Source organism: Oncorhynchus keta, chromosome 9 (genome assembly GCF_023373465.1).
Source record: "Oncorhynchus keta strain PuntledgeMale-10-30-2019 chromosome 9, Oket_V2, whole genome shotgun sequence".
NCBI lineage: Eukaryota > Metazoa > Chordata > Actinopteri > Salmoniformes > Salmonidae > Oncorhynchus > Oncorhynchus keta.
Genome location: NC_068429.1, coordinates 41279278 through 41297176, shown reverse-complemented (window position 1 = coordinate 41297176; position 17899 = coordinate 41279278). Strand labels below are relative to the sequence as shown.

The 17899-nt window shown below is 44.7% G+C and overlaps 1 protein-coding gene and 1 long non-coding RNA gene across 6 annotated transcripts in view; both read left to right on the top strand.

Annotated features, from left to right (window-relative positions):
- LOC118388127 (soluble lamin-associated protein of 75 kDa-like) overlaps positions 1–2830 on the top strand; it is a 30267-nt gene extending 27437 nt beyond the window's left edge. For all 5 annotated transcript variants that reach the window (XM_052525910.1, XM_052525908.1, XM_052525912.1 and 2 more), the window contains one exon: positions 56–2830. In XM_052525910.1, the coding sequence (XP_052381870.1) occupies positions 56–754 (699 nt within the window). In that variant the 3' untranslated portion in view covers positions 755–2830. The remainder of the gene's footprint in view (positions 1–55) is intronic.
- Positions 2831–13401: 10571 nt separating this feature from the next.
- LOC118387845 (uncharacterized) lies at positions 13402–17552 on the top strand. Its single transcript, XR_004826460.2, has 3 exons — positions 13402–13951; positions 14067–14154; positions 15649–17552. It is a non-coding gene; the product is annotated as an uncharacterized LOC118387845 (long non-coding RNA).
- Positions 17553–17899: the final 347 nt, after the last annotated feature.

Below are 17899 nucleotides of genomic sequence, written 5' to 3'. Positions count from 1 at the left end.
GGGAATACGTTTTTAACAAATGCAAATTGTTCTCTTTTTGTCCTCTACGGCGCAGGACACTGTAGTAGCAACTCCTGTGGCGTCGGAGGGGTTGGCTGTGGTGGAGGAGGAGGCTCCTCTCCCGTTAGTAAAAGAGCCGGCCTCCGCTCCAGAGGAGGCCCCCTCGCCCATGGAAGGAGAGGAGGTAAAGAGAGAAGAGGTGGAGGAGAGCGCAATGGAGGAACCAGAGGCGAGGAAGAAATTGGTGGAGGTCATTGCGGTGGACAGCAGTAGCCAGGAAACGGTCCAAGTGCTGGGAGGAGACGTGTCCTACAAGCCTCTGGAGGAAGGAGAGGAGGTGAAGGAAGAGGTCCTGGTCGCGAATGAGGAAAATAAAGGGGTAGAGGAGATGGAGAATGCTACAACTACAGAGGAGTTCGAGGAGGGAAGTGAGAGCTCCGACGAGGGAGGCAAGGGTCAGGCCCTTTGGAGGAGAGTTGGGGGCAGTGGCCCGGCGGCGCCTGAACGTAAATCTAAGAGACTGAACAGAGTGGTCATCGAGCAGGACAGGGAGCAGCCAGAGGTCACAGTGGAAGAGGAGGAGAAAGCTACAACTACAGAGGAGGAAGAAGAGGCTGTAGAGAAGAGTTGGGCTGAGGAAGAGGTGGAGGAAGAGGAGCAGCCACAAGTGATTGACCAGAGGGCATTGAGAAGGAAGAGCCAACCGGTCCAGACTCCAAATAAAGCCAGAGGGAAACGACACGGCAAGATCTAAACACACCAGGCATTGCACCACACACACACACGCACACGCACACGCACACACACACACACACACGGTGATGTTTTCTGTCTGGTTTTAGGGTTTGTAAGGGGTCTAAAGTTTACTTGTATTATCTCAGTATGATGTTTAGATGCATTTACTTTAGGTAGTTCATTTATCTTTACAGAAAACGACCAAAAAAAGTGTTTGTACAGGAAAACGCAGCACTCGCTGATGTAATTCGTCAATGTGAAGTCTTTTAACTTTGTTCATATGTCATTGTGATCTTGTTTTTACTGCCTTGTTCTATAGGAACTGACTGATATCGAGTTGAACAGGTCTGTTGTGGTTTGAATGTGATCGTCACTCAAAAGACTTTCACTATCAAACCCAGTTCCATGTTCTCCTATAGCCTGGTCCCATACTCGTCTTGAGGTGCCACTGCTATATTTATAGTCGTTACAATATTTAAATAGTTTTGGTCGAAAGGCACCTCTTTAGTTTAGTTCTTGCAGGAGTAATTTTCTAAAAAAGAAAGTAATTTGAAGTTCTGTTCCAATGAAAGCCAGCAGACCCATTAGCTTCCGAAGACCAGTTTTGCTATAATCAACCTTATTTTTTATGACTATATGGAACTCTTAAGGAAGGAAACTTTGAAATAATTCCTTCTGTTTGATGTGAACTGTAGACATGCATATAATTAGTCATTGACTTGAAATAGGGTCTCCCCATTCTAGTAATTATGTTTCTATAATGTAAACCTTGATGTCAGAATGTCGGTCTTTCACAGGTGGTGTTTTGGGCGACATGAGTGTTTGGTTTCTCCCTACTACAACAACAAAAAATGACCAACGCTGCCTCTATTGTTAATCTAATTGCCTTCATAACATCTCCTGTAAAAGGCAGAAATATATCCATTTTTGTATGACTGATGCGTGTTCGCTGTGTCCAGGATATGTCACATACAAGGGAGCTACAGCTCCTGATGGAGCGGCTTCCTCTCCCTAATCTGCACTGGTCTGAGAACTAGGGGTAAGTGAAGGCAATGTGGCAGAAACCTACCAGGGGATTTTGCTTTCACCTCTCCACTTCCAGATCAGTGCAGGGAAAGGAAAGGAGGCGAGGAGAGGATGCCACTCTGTACGCTTGAAATGCTCACCATGTGCTTGTTGCTGAAATACCCGTTCTTTCAACCACTGCTATACTTGTGGATGGGTTCCATTAGGTCTTGTTGCTACTCTAGTCTGGTCCCCCCCCCCAAGTGTTTTAAAGGCTTATTGTGACGCCATGAAGCTGGTGTACAGAATATTACACAGCCATGTTAGTTCTGTTCGTTTTCTGTTGGAATGTATTCTGGATATGCTGCAACAGCAGAGGGAGCCAGAGTAGGTGTCGTTGAGCTGCAGCGTCGAATATAGTGTATAGCCTGTCTTGACCCTGTTGTGGCGTTTTCAGATTTGGGTTGAAAATGGAAGTCCACCACTTGGTGGCACTCACATTCTGCCACATTCAGCTGCTGTGGTTCCCTCTGTGTCTGGTGGTTTTATACATGCATGCTTCGTAGATATGTCTGACTGGGTTTGTGCTGGTGCTCTCCAAGAATGAAGGCTGGCTTGTCCCAGCGGTCGTGTTCAGTAGGGTGCAATGTCAGAAATGGTTTGTTGGCCGGGTACAAGACGCTCCTTATTTGCAACGTTCAGAACATTGCACCTTCCTGAATGTACCTCGTACTACTCTAAATCAGGCATCCTTATTGGCCTCATTCACAACCAATAGACTTTAGACTCTCCTGAATGGTAAATGATGCCCTATATAGTGCACGCTTTTGACCAAAGCCCTATTGGCACTGATCAAAAGGAGTACAGAGGGCCCTTTAGAGTAGTGTTCTGTTGATTTAGTTTGCACTGTAACGTGTACGGTTTGTGGTTGGAGAGGTTAACCGTTTCACCGCTGACACCTATGTTTAGTCACAGGCACTATCAGGGTCTCAATTCAGGAGATGAATCCACCATTTAAATGAATTGGAAAATGTCTATTTCAAAAGAGAGAAATGTGTGCCTTTTGATTGGTCCCTGCCTGTGTAAGGGACCCCCCAATGAGTTTTGCATGTGATATTGTTTTAACTAATAAGTATGATTTCAAATCACCTGAATTCACTGAGTTATAATAGATTACAACTCATTCCTGCATCTTGTCACTTCCACATAATCTGCCTCTTGTGATGTGACTGGACCAATCCTGTTGGTTTCTCAGCTGTATTATCACAGGCTACTCTATATCTTATATCTTGCAGAACATATTTCAATTTATGATTTCCTTCTTCTTAATAAAAAATAATAAAAAAACGTTTTTCTGAAATCACACTTTGGATTTGTTCGGTGTGTATCTAGTAGCCAGAGTGGCTTGACTGTGAAATCTCAGACTGGCAAACACTGACCTTTTCCCCCTTTCAGTTTTTTTTTATCGTATGCATGCATCATTTGATTGTATCTGTATATCAAGTAAACCTTGTAGAGTGGCCTGTGTTTAAAAAAAAAAAAAAAAAAAAAAAAAAAGTGTGTACCAGAGTGATGTCTCCAGATCTGCCTTGTCCCTGTAATGTTGGACCCACATCTCTCTGAGTGATCTCAACTCTGCTTCCTCTCCCCGCAGCCTCTCCTATTCCCCACTGGAGCACAGCCCTGTGTGTGTTTGCCATCAGATAAGCCCAGCAGAGCCTTATCGTCAGCTGTCTAGAGTGCAGCAGCGAGAAGGATGTCCGTGTCTACCACAGGAGGTTGGTGGCACCTTAATTGGGGAGGACTGGCTCATTGGTACTGGCTGGAGCGGAATAGGTGGAATGGTATCAAACACGCGTGTTTTTGATGCCATTCCATTCGCTTCGTTCCAGACATTATGAGCCCATCCTCCCCTCAGCAGCCTCCACTGGTGTGTACGGGATGTGTGCGAGCCAAGCTGCAGGTCTTCTTATGTGGCTGTTTTCTCCTGTTTATGTGTTCCTGCCTCTCTCACCGACTCCTCTTCCCCCTCTCCCAGCCTCTCTCTCTTCATTGCTGGTCTGGTGTGTGTAATTGATAGCACCATATTGCTGTGGTGTAGCTGGTTTAATGGGGCTTGACACAGCAAGGGAAAGCTGCATGCAGCCTGGGACCGGACTTAACCCTTTAAACTACCACTCTATATACACACACATACATGCGCACATGCAGTATACAAATTCACACTTCTTTCATTCTCCTTTATTTTTTGTCTTTCTCTCACGTAGTAACATCAATATGTTGTTTTCTTCTACTGTTATCAGTAGACAGAAAAATAGCATATTAGGTGTGTGTGATTGAGACACCGACGCCCCTCTCGCTCGCTCTCTCTGACTCGAAGGGAACACCGATAGTTCTTCCAGGCAGCAGTAGCTATTGTCCACTGTTTTGCTCGACTGAGTCTAAGTGTGTCTGACGGAGGTAAATGACTAGGAGTGTTTCCCAACCCTCTGTGGGTGTCTCAGCTGTAGTTCCTGCTCCAACCAGAAGGGGCCAGTGTGGTTCCAAAGTCCCAGTACACAACACAACCCAGTGGGTAGTTAGCTTGGCTTCCCTCAGGCATCCACCCTGGCATTCAATATGTGTTTATTTTATGTGTGGATTTCTCTGGCATACTGTATGAGACTATCAATAGATAGGGAGTGTTATCCCACCCTTCCGCACGCACACAAACACACACACACATACACACACACGTGCACGCACCATTAATCAGTTGAGGCAATAAAATGATGCTATTGTGTAAGGCAAAGCAGACTTGATTATTAAAGAATGAACAAGTCAACTATATGATCATAAATGTCTGCTGTGCCCAGGTGACGAGACCAAGGAGAGGCCCTATTTTAAGATCCGATCTCACACCGTTCCTGTTTTACCTATCACCTATTTTATTTTCCCTCTCTCTCTCTGTGTGTGTGTGTGTGGGGGGGGGGGGTTGTTGGAAAGATTATTTGCCTTTTCATTCTCTCTCTTTCTCTGCTATTCTTCCACTGTGCTGTTCATTCTTTGTCCACATCTTCTCTGTAGATTTATTGCCCATCTCTCTCTCTTGCTGTCTGCTCTCCCTCTCTCTATCGCCCTCCTTGCCAGGCACGCAGTAGATTGGCTGTTTGCTGCACGCGCCCAGTGGAGCTCTTATCGGAGAGTGAGTGCTGATTGTTGCGTTGTCTGTCATTGTGACTGGCAGTTCAGGCTCGCACACTGAAATGGCTGATTTGGTCAATGTTTGTCTGCAGGACCTTATCTCCAAACCTTATATTAACTGTCTTGACAGTGTGTGCAGGCAGTCTCTCTCCATCTCTTTACCACCCCCCCCTCCCTCTCCTCCTCCCCCTCTATCTTCATTTTCACTCTCTTTTTCGCTCTCTCTCTCTCTCTCTCTCCTCCCCTCTCTGGCCCCACTCTCATCCAAACCCACCACCCATCCCTCATCCTCCTCTCTCTGTCGTTTGTCTCGACCTTCGGAACCTGCTCGAGACTAACACACACACACACACACACTGTTATTGCCACAGTTGTTTCTCTCTCTATCTAGAATTTCTAGTTGTATCTAAACCGTGAGGCATACATTATCTTGAAATAATGCTCTGTAGAGAAACTCTTAGATATTTAGACTTATTGATAACTATCAGTGATTGATTTTCGACTTCACTCACAGCAATATGGTTAATATGATAGGGAAGAATAAGCAAATGCTAATCTGACAATCTTGTTGCTAATGTGTTCTATTCACTGCTAGGGAGTGACCAGTATAGCCAATGTATAAATAAGCAAGAGGGTTTGGTGAACAATGTTTTGGTGTTGAGTAACTTCACCTTAGATTTGTGTTGGCACTACCAGAGCTAATGCCTGGGAATCAGTTCAGTGGGCTAAGGTACTACTGAGTCTCGAATGACCCTTGTGTGGTTTTGGGGTTTACACACCTCTACCCATACTCTCCTCATCAGTGACATTGGAGCTCATTTGCAGCTTCCGATCGGAAAGCATCGATAAACATGGACTGACGGGGTAAACACGCCGTTTTAAGCAGTATTTATTTATTCTCTTTATTAGCAGGAAGCTGATGGTTCCGTCTGCTGTCTGCAGCTGTGGTGTACAGAGAGTTCACACTCACTGAGACCCCTGCCGTGTGGCGGGCTGTCAGGTTGCACACATACACACAAGCATGTGCTTTTCCATTAATGTGGCACCTAGCTGCCTGCCTCGTTTGGATTTAGAATTTGCTTGAATGTCACGTAAAGATGTCTGTTTGTCACCGTCTGACTTTATCCACCTTTATATACTGTTTTCCGTGGATTACTGTTTGTGGTAGGTAGGATAGCGAGTAGAATTTGACTTTCCAATTGAAATGCATTTCAAAGGGTGTGAGTGCATACGACTGTGCATGTTCAATTACCTGAGTGATATTTTATCAATTCACCTTTTTTGTGGGATTTAATTACATTGTGTGTGTGTGTGTAACAAACTTTCAGTTGTGGTGCAGTAGAGGGTAAACTTATGAGCTTGTGAAGCCTTTAAATTCCTTTCGTTTCATAGTTCATTTCAATAATCCACTTCTTTATGGCGAACAAATGAACCAGCACTAAAGGAAAATATTGATTTTTAAAGACAACGTGTACTATTTATATGCGAATGCTGTGTGTGCGTAGATGACGCAAGACAGCGGTCTGTCAGGATCGTATCCTCTTGAGAAATGCAGTGCATGTCCCTGTTCTGAGCTCCTGTGTCTGTGTGTTACAGTACATACAGAGGGTTATGTTTTGTAAGCATGCTCAATGTGTGTTGGCTCTGTGCACAAACATGGGGAAGCTCTGCTCACCCATTGTCTGGACTCATGTCCCTACACACACACACTGCTTGCTGGAGATATGCCAACAGAGCTCCACATTGTGCCCACTCAATAGAACAGACACACACAGGCCTGTCTACCTGACGGTCCAACCACGCTGATCTACCAGAGAGATGCATGCAGAAACCCACTAGTTAGAATTGCTGCTTTGGAAATCAATATACAGTACATGGGTCATTTGATTATTTTATAAAAGGTACAGGGCCTTTGGAAAGTATTCAGAAAGATATAGGCGTCCTTCGTAACTCAGTTGCCGGAGAGGAAGGAAACTGCTCAGAGATTTCACCATGAGGCCAATAGTGATTTTAAACCAGTTAGAGTTAAATGGCTGTGAAAGAAATCTGAGGATAGATCAACAACATTGTAAGTTACTCCACGACACTAACCTAAATGAAGGAAGCCTGTACAGAATGCAAATATTCCAGAACATGCCTCCTGTTTGCAATAAGGCACTAAAGTAATACTGCAAAAAATGTGGCAAATAAATGAACTCTGTGTCCTGAATACAAAACTTTGTGTTTGAGGAAAATCCAACACAACATCACTGAGTACCACTCTTAATAAAATGTTCAAGTTTGGTGGTGGCTGTAATATGGGTATGCTTGTCATCAGCAAGGTTTCCCAGAGGAAACCCTGTTTCAGTCTGGTTTCCAAACACTGGGAGACAAATCCACCTTTTAGCAGGACAATAACCTAAAACACAAGGCCAAATATACAGTGGAGTTACTTACCAAGAAGACATGTATGTTCCCAAGTGGCCTAGTTACAGTTTTGACTTGAATCAGTTTGAAAATATGGAAATACTAGAAAATGGCTTTCTAGCAATGGTCAACAACCAACTTGACAGAGCTTGAAGAATTTCAAAAATAATGGGCAAATATTGTACAATCCAGGTTTGCAAAGTTCGGAAATACTCACAGCTGTAATTGCTGCCAAAAGTGGTTCTAACATGTGTTGACTCAGGGGATTGAATACTACAATTTGAATCTCACTTTGTAACACAGAATGTGGGAAAAATCAAGGTGGGCGATTACTTCTTGAAGACACTGTGGGTAAGAACAAGACAGTGTTTTTAGCTTTTCACCTAACAATTAAATACTTGAAGACACTGTGGGTAAGAACGAGACAGTGTTTTTAGCTTTTCACCTAACAATTAAATACTTGAAGACACTGTGGGTAAGAACAAGACAGTGTTTTAACTTTTCACCTAACAATTAAATACTTGAAGACAAACAGAAGATCAGGTTTCCTCAAAAACAAAGAAAAATCAACTGGTAGAGATCCGGGTAGAGGTCCAACCCTCGGGGCCCCCTACAGTATCAGGCCTCCTCCCATGGTACATCACTCTGGGGCAAAATCCTAACTTCCAGTTTTGCTTAGTCATGCATTTATCAAGAGGTGGTACTGTAGTATTTGAATGTCTGTGTCTGAAATGGCACACTATTCCCTATTCTGGGCCATTCTACAGAATTGCTGTAAAATTGGGGTTTGGAATAAAATTCACATTTTGTATCCTGTTTTTTCCCCCCAATCTTTCAGCACACGTCTTCCTACGTATGTCATGATACATAAAGTGCTTTTGTTTCTAAGCAGTAAAACAGATGGCTATAACAAAATATCTTGTAAATAAAGTGTCATTCTGTACTGTTGCCTCGTGAATTAAAAAAAAATCTTAAATCCAAAATGCTGGAGTATAGAGCCAAATTAACAAATGTTTCCCTGTTCATATACAATGGGAGTATAGTGCACTACTTTGGATCAGATCCTATGGGCTTCTGGACAAAGGTAGTGTACTATATACTGCAGGTGTGCCATTTCAGATGCAGTCCCAGGCCTCAAGCATCTGATACAGGTTCTACACTCTGTGTGGATACTGAACAGCCAACAGACTAAAATACTGCACATTCCTGCTGACTGACTTATTGTCACATCTAATTGTTATTGAAAACTGTGGACCCATTACTCTATCCACGTTTCCAATTGGTAGGCTTATTCCATGCCAATGGGGATCTGGGAGGAGGTTGATAGGTAAACAGCCTGACGGGATGGGATCTCTACCAGGAACTGTTTCTGTTTATTTTCTCCTGTGTTAGAGGAGAAGACTCACCTGATCAACTGTTTTATCTTTTTTAAATCTTTTCTTGTATTTAGAAATGTTGAGCACAGTGCCGTTTTGAAGATGAGGGAGGACGATTGTTTTTTCTTGTTGTGGTCATTGGCCTCATTTCTATTACAGCATATTAGATGGTTGTCATTCATATTCTGTTCATCCAGCTCAATGTAACATCGATAGGTTTAGGCTACTACATGATACTAACATTTTCCCTATACCCATCATAAAGTTGCTACAACCTATAGCCTATGAATGGACGTTTACAACGTAGGTGCACAAGGCAACTAGCTGATCTAGGCTGTAATCATTTAGTCCAACAATTGCAAACAAAAGTTTCTATAGGACAAACTCCGGTATGTTTTTCACTGTTCCGTTTGCCTCTTTTTATGACACGTTTTTCAACAGAATCGGCAGAATGAACACACCCATGATCACACGCAAACACAGTTCACTTTCATAGCAGCCACATATAAGCATTGTGATCACTTTGCTCATTAATTCCTTCTAGCATCTATGCGCTCTCCTCTCACCATTTCCTTTCGCTTGTGGACTTCAGTGCACAACACATCAGCTGTCTGACCAGGCGAGAACCTTTCCAAGCCAAACCTTCGTATCATAACCCCTAACCGCTACACACAGCCTACATCGTTGTCACCATATTAGCTGATTTCATGGTTAACATAGCAACTAGAAATAATGTGTTACTAAACCCTCTACAATCATACAGTGTACAGCAAGCAGTTTAGCAGTTACACCGGCGGGCCCTGATGGCAATAAATGAATAAAACCAAAGGTTACCTTGACTTAGAAAAGTTCCAGGGCTGGATAGCCATAGGCAGCTAGCTAACATGGCATCCCTGTGTTTGAGCCGGGTGTTTGAGTAGGCTAAACTAGCTAGCTGCATTCACTAGCTAAGTGAAAGTTAGATCTTTCTCTCCCTCGCTTCTCCTTAATTTCTTAAACTGTTCAACTATTATCTATCTTTGAGTCTACTCGCCACATTTTTATGCACTGCAGTGCTAGCTAACTGTAGCTTATGCTTTCAGTACCAGATGTATTTACTTTGAATGGGTGGTCAACATGTCAGTTTATAATGCAAGAGCATTATAGAGACTGGTCCTCCGGAAGTTGTTAGAATTACTGTGTAAGTCTATGTAAGGGGTGATTAACCACGAGCCTCCTAGGTTTTGTATGGAAGTCAATGTACCAAGAGGAGGACGGAAGTTAGCTGTCCTCTGGCTACAACATGGTGCTACCCTACAGAGTGCTGTTTGTTTTTAATGTTTCGCAATATTTTTAGGAAATTCTCTGAGGATGGTCCTCCCCTTCGTCTGAGCAGTCTCCACTGGTTGAGCAAGTTGAACCAAAACCTGATCTTGTGATTTCTTTCACATTATTGACATTTTGCTCTTTTCATAAGATATTTTGGCCTACATTTGAAAAAAATGTCATAACATTATAATTGACATGACTGTCAATCTTTGGTTGTCATATGGTTTCATTTAGGGTTCATGTTAGAGAAAGGTCCAATGCAGCTGTTTTTATCTCAATATCAAATTATTTCTGGGTAACAATTAAGTACCTTACTGTGATTTGATTTCAATTAAAATTGTCAATAATAAACAAAAATAGCTTATTAGAAAAGAGCAATTTCTCGAAAGAAATTTGCTAGGACTGTCTGGGTCCGGGAGGGGAAAACCGAAAACTAGCTGTTATTGGCAGATGTTTTACATTTACATTTACATTTAAGTCATTTAGCAGACGCTCTTATCCAGAGCGACTTACAAATTGGTGCATTCACCTTATGACATCCAGTGGAACAGCCACTTTACAATAGTGCATCTAAATCTTTTAAGGGGGGTGAGAAGGATTACTTTATCCTATCCTAGGTATTCCTTAAAGAGGTGGGGTTTCAGGTGTCTCCGGAAGGTGGTGATTGACTCCGCTGTCCTGGCGTCGTGGGGAGTTTGTTCCACCATTGGGGGCCAGAGCAGCGAACAGTTTTGACTGGGCTGAGCGGGAACTGTACTTCCTCAGTGGTAGGGAGGCGAGCAGGCCAGAGGTGGATGAACGCAGTGCCCTTGTTTGGGTGTAGGGCCTGATCAGAGCCTGGAGGTACTGAGGTGCCGTTCCCCTCACAGCTCCGTAGGCAAGCACCATGGTCTTGTAGCGGATGCGAGCTTCAACTGGAAGCCAGTGGAGAGAGCGGAGGAGCGGGGTGACGTGAGAGAACTTGGGAAGGTTGAACACCAGACGGGCTGCGGCGTTCTGGATGAGTTGTAGGGGTTTAATGGCACAGGCAGGGAGCTCAGCCAACAGCGAGTTGCAGTAATCCAGACGGGAGATGACAAGTGCCTGGATTAGGACCTGCGCCGCTTCCTGTGTGAGGCAGGGTCGTACTCTGCGGATGTTGTAGAGCATGAACCTACAGGAACGGGCCACCGCCTTGATGTTAGTTGAGAACGACAGGGTGTTGTCCAGGATCACGCCAAGGTTCTTAGCGCTCTGGGAGGAGGACACAATGGAGTTGTCAACCGTGATGGCGAGATCATGGAACGGGCAGTCCTTCCCCGGGAGGAAGAGCAGCTCCGTCTTGCCGAGGTTCAGCTTGAGGTGGTGATCCGTCATCCACACTGATATGTCTGCCAGACATGCAGAGATGCGATTCGCCACCTGGTCATCAGAAGGGGGAAAGGAGAAGATTAATTGTGTGTCGTCTGCATAGCAATGATAGGAGAGACCATGTAAGGTTATGACAGAGCCAAGTGACTTGGTGTATAGCGAGAATAGGAGAGGGCCTAGAACCGAGCCCTGGGGACACCAGTGGTGAGAGCGCGTGGTGAGGAGACAGATTCTCGCCACGCCACCTGGTAGGAGCGACCTGTCAGGTAGGACGCAATCAAGCGTGGGCCGCGCCGGAGATGCCCAACTCGGAGAGGGTGGAGAGGAGGATCTGATGGTTCACAGTATCGAAGGCAGCCGATAGGTCTAGAAGGATGATAGCAGAGGAGAGAGAGTTAGCTTTAGCGGTGCGGAGCGCCTCCGTGATACAGAGAAGAGCAGTCTCAGTTGAATGACTAGTCTTGAAACCTGACTGATTTGGATCAAGAAGGTCATTCTGAGAGAGATAGCGGGAGAGCTGGCCAAGGACGGCACGTTCAAGAGTTTTGGAGAGAAAAGAAAGAAGGGATACTGGTCTGTAGTTGATGACATCGGAGGGATCGAGTGTAGGTTTTTTCAGAAGGGGTGCAACTCTCGCTCTCTTGAAGACGGAAGGGACGTAGCCAGCGGTCAGGGATGAGTTGATGAGCGAGGTGAGGTAAGGGAGAAGGTCTCCGGAAATGGTCTGGAGAAGAGAGGAGGGGATAGGGTCAAGCGGGCAGGTTGTTGGGCGGCCGGCCGTCACAAGACGCGAGATTTCATCTGGAGAGAGAGGGAGAAAGAGGTCAGAGCACAGGGTAGGGCAGTGTGAGCAGAACCAGCGGTGTCGTTTGACTTAGCAAACGAGGATCGGATGTCGTCGACCTTCTTTTCAAAATGGTTGACGAAGTCATCTGCAGAGAGGGAGGAGGGGGGAGGGGAGGAGGATTCAGGAGGGAGGAGAAGGTGGCAAAGAGCTTCCTAGGGTTAGAGGCAGATGCTTGGAATTTAGAGTGGTAGAAAGTGGCTTTAGCAGCAGAGAACAGAGGAGGAAAATGTAGAGGGAGGGAGTGAAAGGATGCCAGGTCCGCAGGGAGGCGAGTTTTCCTCCATTTCCGCTCGGCTGCCCGGAGCCCTGTTCTGTGAGCTCGCAATGAGTCGTCGAGCCACGGAGCGGGAGGGGAGGACCGAGCCGGCCTGGAGGATAGGGGACATAGAGAGTCAAAGGATGCAGAAAGGGAGGAGAGGAGGGTTGAGGAGGCAGAATCAGGAGATAGGTTTGAGCAGAGGGAAGAGATGATAGGATGGAAGAGGAGAGAGTAGCGGGGGAGAGAGAGCGAAGGTTGGGACGGCGCGATACCATCCGAGTAGGGGCAGTGTGGGAAGTGTTGGATGAGAGCGAGAGGGAAAAGGATACAAGGTAGTGGTCGGAGACTTGGAGGGGAGTTGCAATGAGGTTAGTGGAAGAACAGCACCTAGTAAAGATGAGGTCGAGCGTATTGCCTGCCTTGTGAGTAGGGGGAAGGTGAGAGGGTGAGGTCAAAAGGAGAGGAGTGGAAAGAAGGAGGCAGAGAGGAATGAGTCAAAGGTAGACGTGGGGAGGTTAAAGTCGCCCATAACTGTGAGAGGTGAGCCATCCTCAGGAAAGGAGCTTATCAAGGCATCAAGCTCATTGATGAACTCTCCGAGGGGACCTGGAGGGCGATAAATGATAAGGATGTTAAGCTTGAAAGGGCTGGTAACTGTGACAGCATGAAATTCAAAGGAGGCGATAGACAGATGGGTAAGGGGAGAAAGAGAGAATGACCACTTGGGAGAGATGAGGATCCCGGTGCCACCACCCCGCTGACCAGAAGCTCTCGGGGTGTGCGAGAACACGTGGGCGGACGAAGAGAGAGCAGTAGGAGTAGCAGTGTTATCTGTGGTGATCCATGTTTCCGTCAGTGCCAAGAAGTCGAGGGACTGGAGGGAGGCATAGGCTGAGATTGTGTTTTGGAACTTTTGGAACTATTAACTAACTGGGGATGTCACCGGGCAGGCCAAAACTCCATCCCGCTGAAATTTCATGTCTTTTCAAACAGCTCGTACATTAAAATTTCATTATCATAATTTTCATAATTTCACAGTCTTATTCCAACCTCATAGTATGGAAATATATAAAACACGGGCAAATCAAGAATAACAAGTCATGTTATTTAGTTTGGGTCATATGTGGGCCTAAAGGGCTGGTTCAGAGTTGACATTAGCGTGCACAACTCTTGACTTTCATGTTAATCATTCATAAATGTCAATGGGAGACGTGATAAATATATGGTAGTGTTCTGTTTTTCCCTTCAACTGTAGTAAAAATAACAAGATGCATGCAACATGATGAGCCTGAGTACATATTTGTATAGGTAAGTACACACAGCGAGTGTGAGGTGTGTGTGTGTGTGTGTAAAGGGTGTGGCAGATAGGAGGATGAAACCCCACTATATAAAGTAGAAGACATGCAACTTGGTCTCCGGAAAGGTTCAGAAACTCCATCCTAGTCAGCTATCAACCGAAACCTCCATCCTCAAACTCTTGAGGTAAGTTTGCCTTTTTAATTGAACTGTACTCTACTCCACCTGATATGAATCTGAAATCTGAATATTCACTGTCTTATTGATAATGAATGAAAATTGTGTTTTCTATGTGCTGTAGTAAAGAATGACGACCTTGAGTGTGTTACTGCTGTTCGCCCTGCTGGGTTTCCTGTTAGCAAGTCCGTTCATTGACTACCTGCAGCAAAGTATGTCTAGTGTGTGTGTTTCTGCTACTTCTATCTATTTATCTACAGTGCTTTCGGAAAGTATTCAGACCCTTTGTCGTTTTCCACATTTTGGTGCATGACAGCCTTATTCTAAAATTGATGAAATAGTTGTTTTCCCTCAAATCTCCTCATAAATCTTTCAGCCTCAAGTCTTCTTGGGTTTGAAGCTACAAGCTTGGCACACCTGTATTTGGGGAGTTTCTCCCGTTCTCTGCAGGTTCTCTGCAGATCCTCTCAAGCTCTGTCAGGTTGGATGGGGAGCGTCGCTGCGTAGCTATTTTCAGGTCTCTCCTGAGATGTTCGATCGGTTTCAGGACCGGGCTCTGGCTGGGCCACTTGAGGACAATCAGAGATTTGTCCCGAAGCCATTCCTGCGTTGTCTTGGCTGTGTGCTTAGGGTTGTTGTCCTGTTAGGTCAACTTTCACCCCAGTCTGACGTCCTAAACCTGTTCCAGAGCGCTTTCATCAAAGATCATCTGTACTTTGCTCCGTTCGTCTTTCCCTCGATCCTCACTAGTCTCCCAGTTCCTGCCGCTGAAAAACATCCTCGCAGCATGATACTGCCATCACCATGCTTCACCGTTGGGATGATGCCAGGTTTGATCCAGACGTGACACTTAGCATTCAGGCCAAAGATTCTGGAAGGTTCTCCCATTATTTTAAAATGTTTTTTTTAAACCTTTGTTTTACTAGGCAAGTCAGTTAAGAACAGATTATTATTTACAATGACAGCCTACCCCGGCCAAACCCTAAACCGGACGACCTTCCCAATTATAGCCGGTTGTGATACAGCCTGGAATTGAGCAAGGGTCTGTAGTGACGCCTCGAGCACTGAGATGCAGTTCCTTAGACCGCTGCGCCACCTGGGAACACTGGAGCTCTGTCAGAGTGACCAATAGGTTCTTGGTCACCTCCCTCACCAAAGCCCTTCTCCCCCAATTTACTCAGTTTGGTCTGACGGCCAGCTCTAGGAAGAGTCGTGGTGGTTCCAAACTGTGTTCTTGGGGACTTTCAATGCTGCACACATTTTTTTGGTACCCTTACTTCCAGATCTGTGCCTCGATACAATCCTGTCTTGGAGCTCTATGGACAATTCTGACCTCATGGCTTGGTTTTTGCTCTGACATGCACTGTCAATTGTGGGACCATATATAGACAGGTGTGCCTTTCCAAATCATGTCCAATCAATTGAATTAACCACCGGTGGACTCTATTGAAGTTGTAGAAACATCTTAAGGATGATCGATGGAAACAGGATGCACTTGAGCTCAATTTCGAGTCTCAAAGCAAAGGGTCTGAATATTTATGTAAATAAGGTATTACTCTTCATTATTTGTCATTTGCATTGTGTGTAGATTGATAAGGATAAAAACGAGGCTGTAACGTAAACAAAATGTGGAAAAAGTGAAGGGGTCTGAATAATTTCCGAATGCACTGCATCTGTCTTAAATATATCTCTTTATGTGTTGCCAGATGCTAAACAACAGGAGGCTGAAGAGAGGACCAGGGACCAGCCTCTTCAAATGATGTATAGAATGTTTTGTGGCTGGAGTTGTTTGCCTCATTATCAAAAAGTAACAAGAAACGGCCATTGCTATTGTGAAAAGAAAACGCATCATGTAAAGGAAGGTGTCTTGTCATAAGGGAGGAGCTATTCCAAGTCCTGTTTTACTTCTGGTTTGAGCTGTGCATGAGTGCTTGCGTGGTGTGTACAAAACAATCATGGACTAATACATTTACAAGGCCAACAATGTAAAAACATAATGAATATACAAGGCCAACAATAAACCCAGATAATGAGAAAACAATTGGGGGAAAGGAAAAAGAAGAATGTTGCTCGTTTTGTGAGACTCAATCTAAACATGGGCTGAAATATGTCCTTAATTTATACACCGGGTGGGTCTAATGCTGATTGGTGTGTCTTCCACAAGTTACCACCGGCTAAATCTATGATGTTAAAATGCCTATTTACTCTGTTCCATCTGACTGCGCAATCCAGTGTCTCATCAGCCCAGCCAGGTAGTTTATAAACGTGATCTCCACTATAAAAAGCATCTCGACGTTCTCACATTTCTTTGAGACTAACATTTAGTTTTCAACAGCGGAGGTTTGTATAAACCTTACGGTCTGACTCGCAGACTTTTACAACATTGTTTCAATATTCAAATTCGTCTCCAGCTGTCCCATAGTAGTGAACGTATCGGGGGAGGAGACAGGCAGCATTTCTCAGCCAATCGAAATCATGAATCAGCTAGAATTTTTATGGATACACACACACACACACACATGCCAATTAAAAAAAAAAAAAGTTTGCAGCCTTTCCAGCTTCAGTTTGAAGTAATTGTGTTCGCTGCGTTGTTGGCGAGCTCCTCTGAACTACAGTGTCCTGACGAATGAGCACATGTTCTATGCCAGGCGGAATCTCGCCTCATTATCCCATTGTTATGGATGTATCATGTATGTCACTAGAAAACCGCTTAAAGGCAAATGCAGCTACTTTGCTGTTAATCATGCTGCACTTTTTGACGTGGCTGTAAGGTAGCCGTAGTTGGGTAGCTTGCAAGCAAGGGATAAGAACGTTGCCAGCCTGTACGGCAATGGAACATTTCATGAAAATATGTCAATCATTATTTGAATGTGTTGGTAACCCGTTGTATAAAAGTGATAATGCCCTCGAAACCGGTGTTTGAAGGATATATTCGATATATTCGTGGTGCCGCCCCACGACTTCATCTCAGGCCTAACGACACCCATGCTAATATATCCGCCAAACACTGGTTTCGAGGGCATTATCACTTAAATATATCCTTCATTTTATTATTATATCCTCACTGTGTGTGTGTGTGTGTGTGGGTAGACTTTGAAGATGCAGACATTGAGGATCCTCTCCCATCACCTGATGGAATGGAGCACACTTCACCTTTCATCATCACATACGTGACCATAACGCTATCCACATGTATTTAGACCTATAAAGTAGATAATTGTAGCAGCAATAGGTGTGGTGTGTATTTATCAGTTATTATTATTTTTTTCAATCAGATTTTACTGCTTGCATCAGTTATGTGGAAAAGAGTCCCATGTTGTCGTGGCTCTATGTAGTACTGTATGTAGTGGTGGTGGTGGTAGTAGTAGTAGCATCATTTCTTTGTCCGGCTGTATGCGTGATCATTTTCCTTATGTAATTTACTTGAACTTGCTATAGTGATGTCATGTTTATCATTGTTATTCTCTTATATTTTGGGCGTCCCTGGGTATCTTGAAAGCGAATTCTAACTTTGGAACAATGGTGATTACGACAATGATGATTATTACGATGTAATGCTGCATGGCTTTGTGTGTTGTCTTGTGATCCTACAGTAAACAAGCAGAATACATTACAAGGCCTGATTCTTGACTAGTACAGAGTCTTCAGCTCTGTTTCCTTATGATTTCACCACATATCTATGTTCTGTCTTCTCGTTTTGTCTCTCGGCCTTAAACTTTACTCTACATCCATGCCCCTCTTTCTCTCTCCTCTCTCACTCCTTTTTTTGACGCCCTACTACCCCACACCTTCCCCCTCTTTGCCTCTTTAACCCCTGCTCTCTTCCCTCCCCCTCACTTTCTCTTCCCTTTCTGTCCCACTCGCGTTCTTTCTCTGGCTCCCTCTTCCCCTCCCTCCCTCTCCCTCTCTTTTCCCGCGGTAGTCTGGTGATTGACACTTACAGATTGCCCTGCGGTG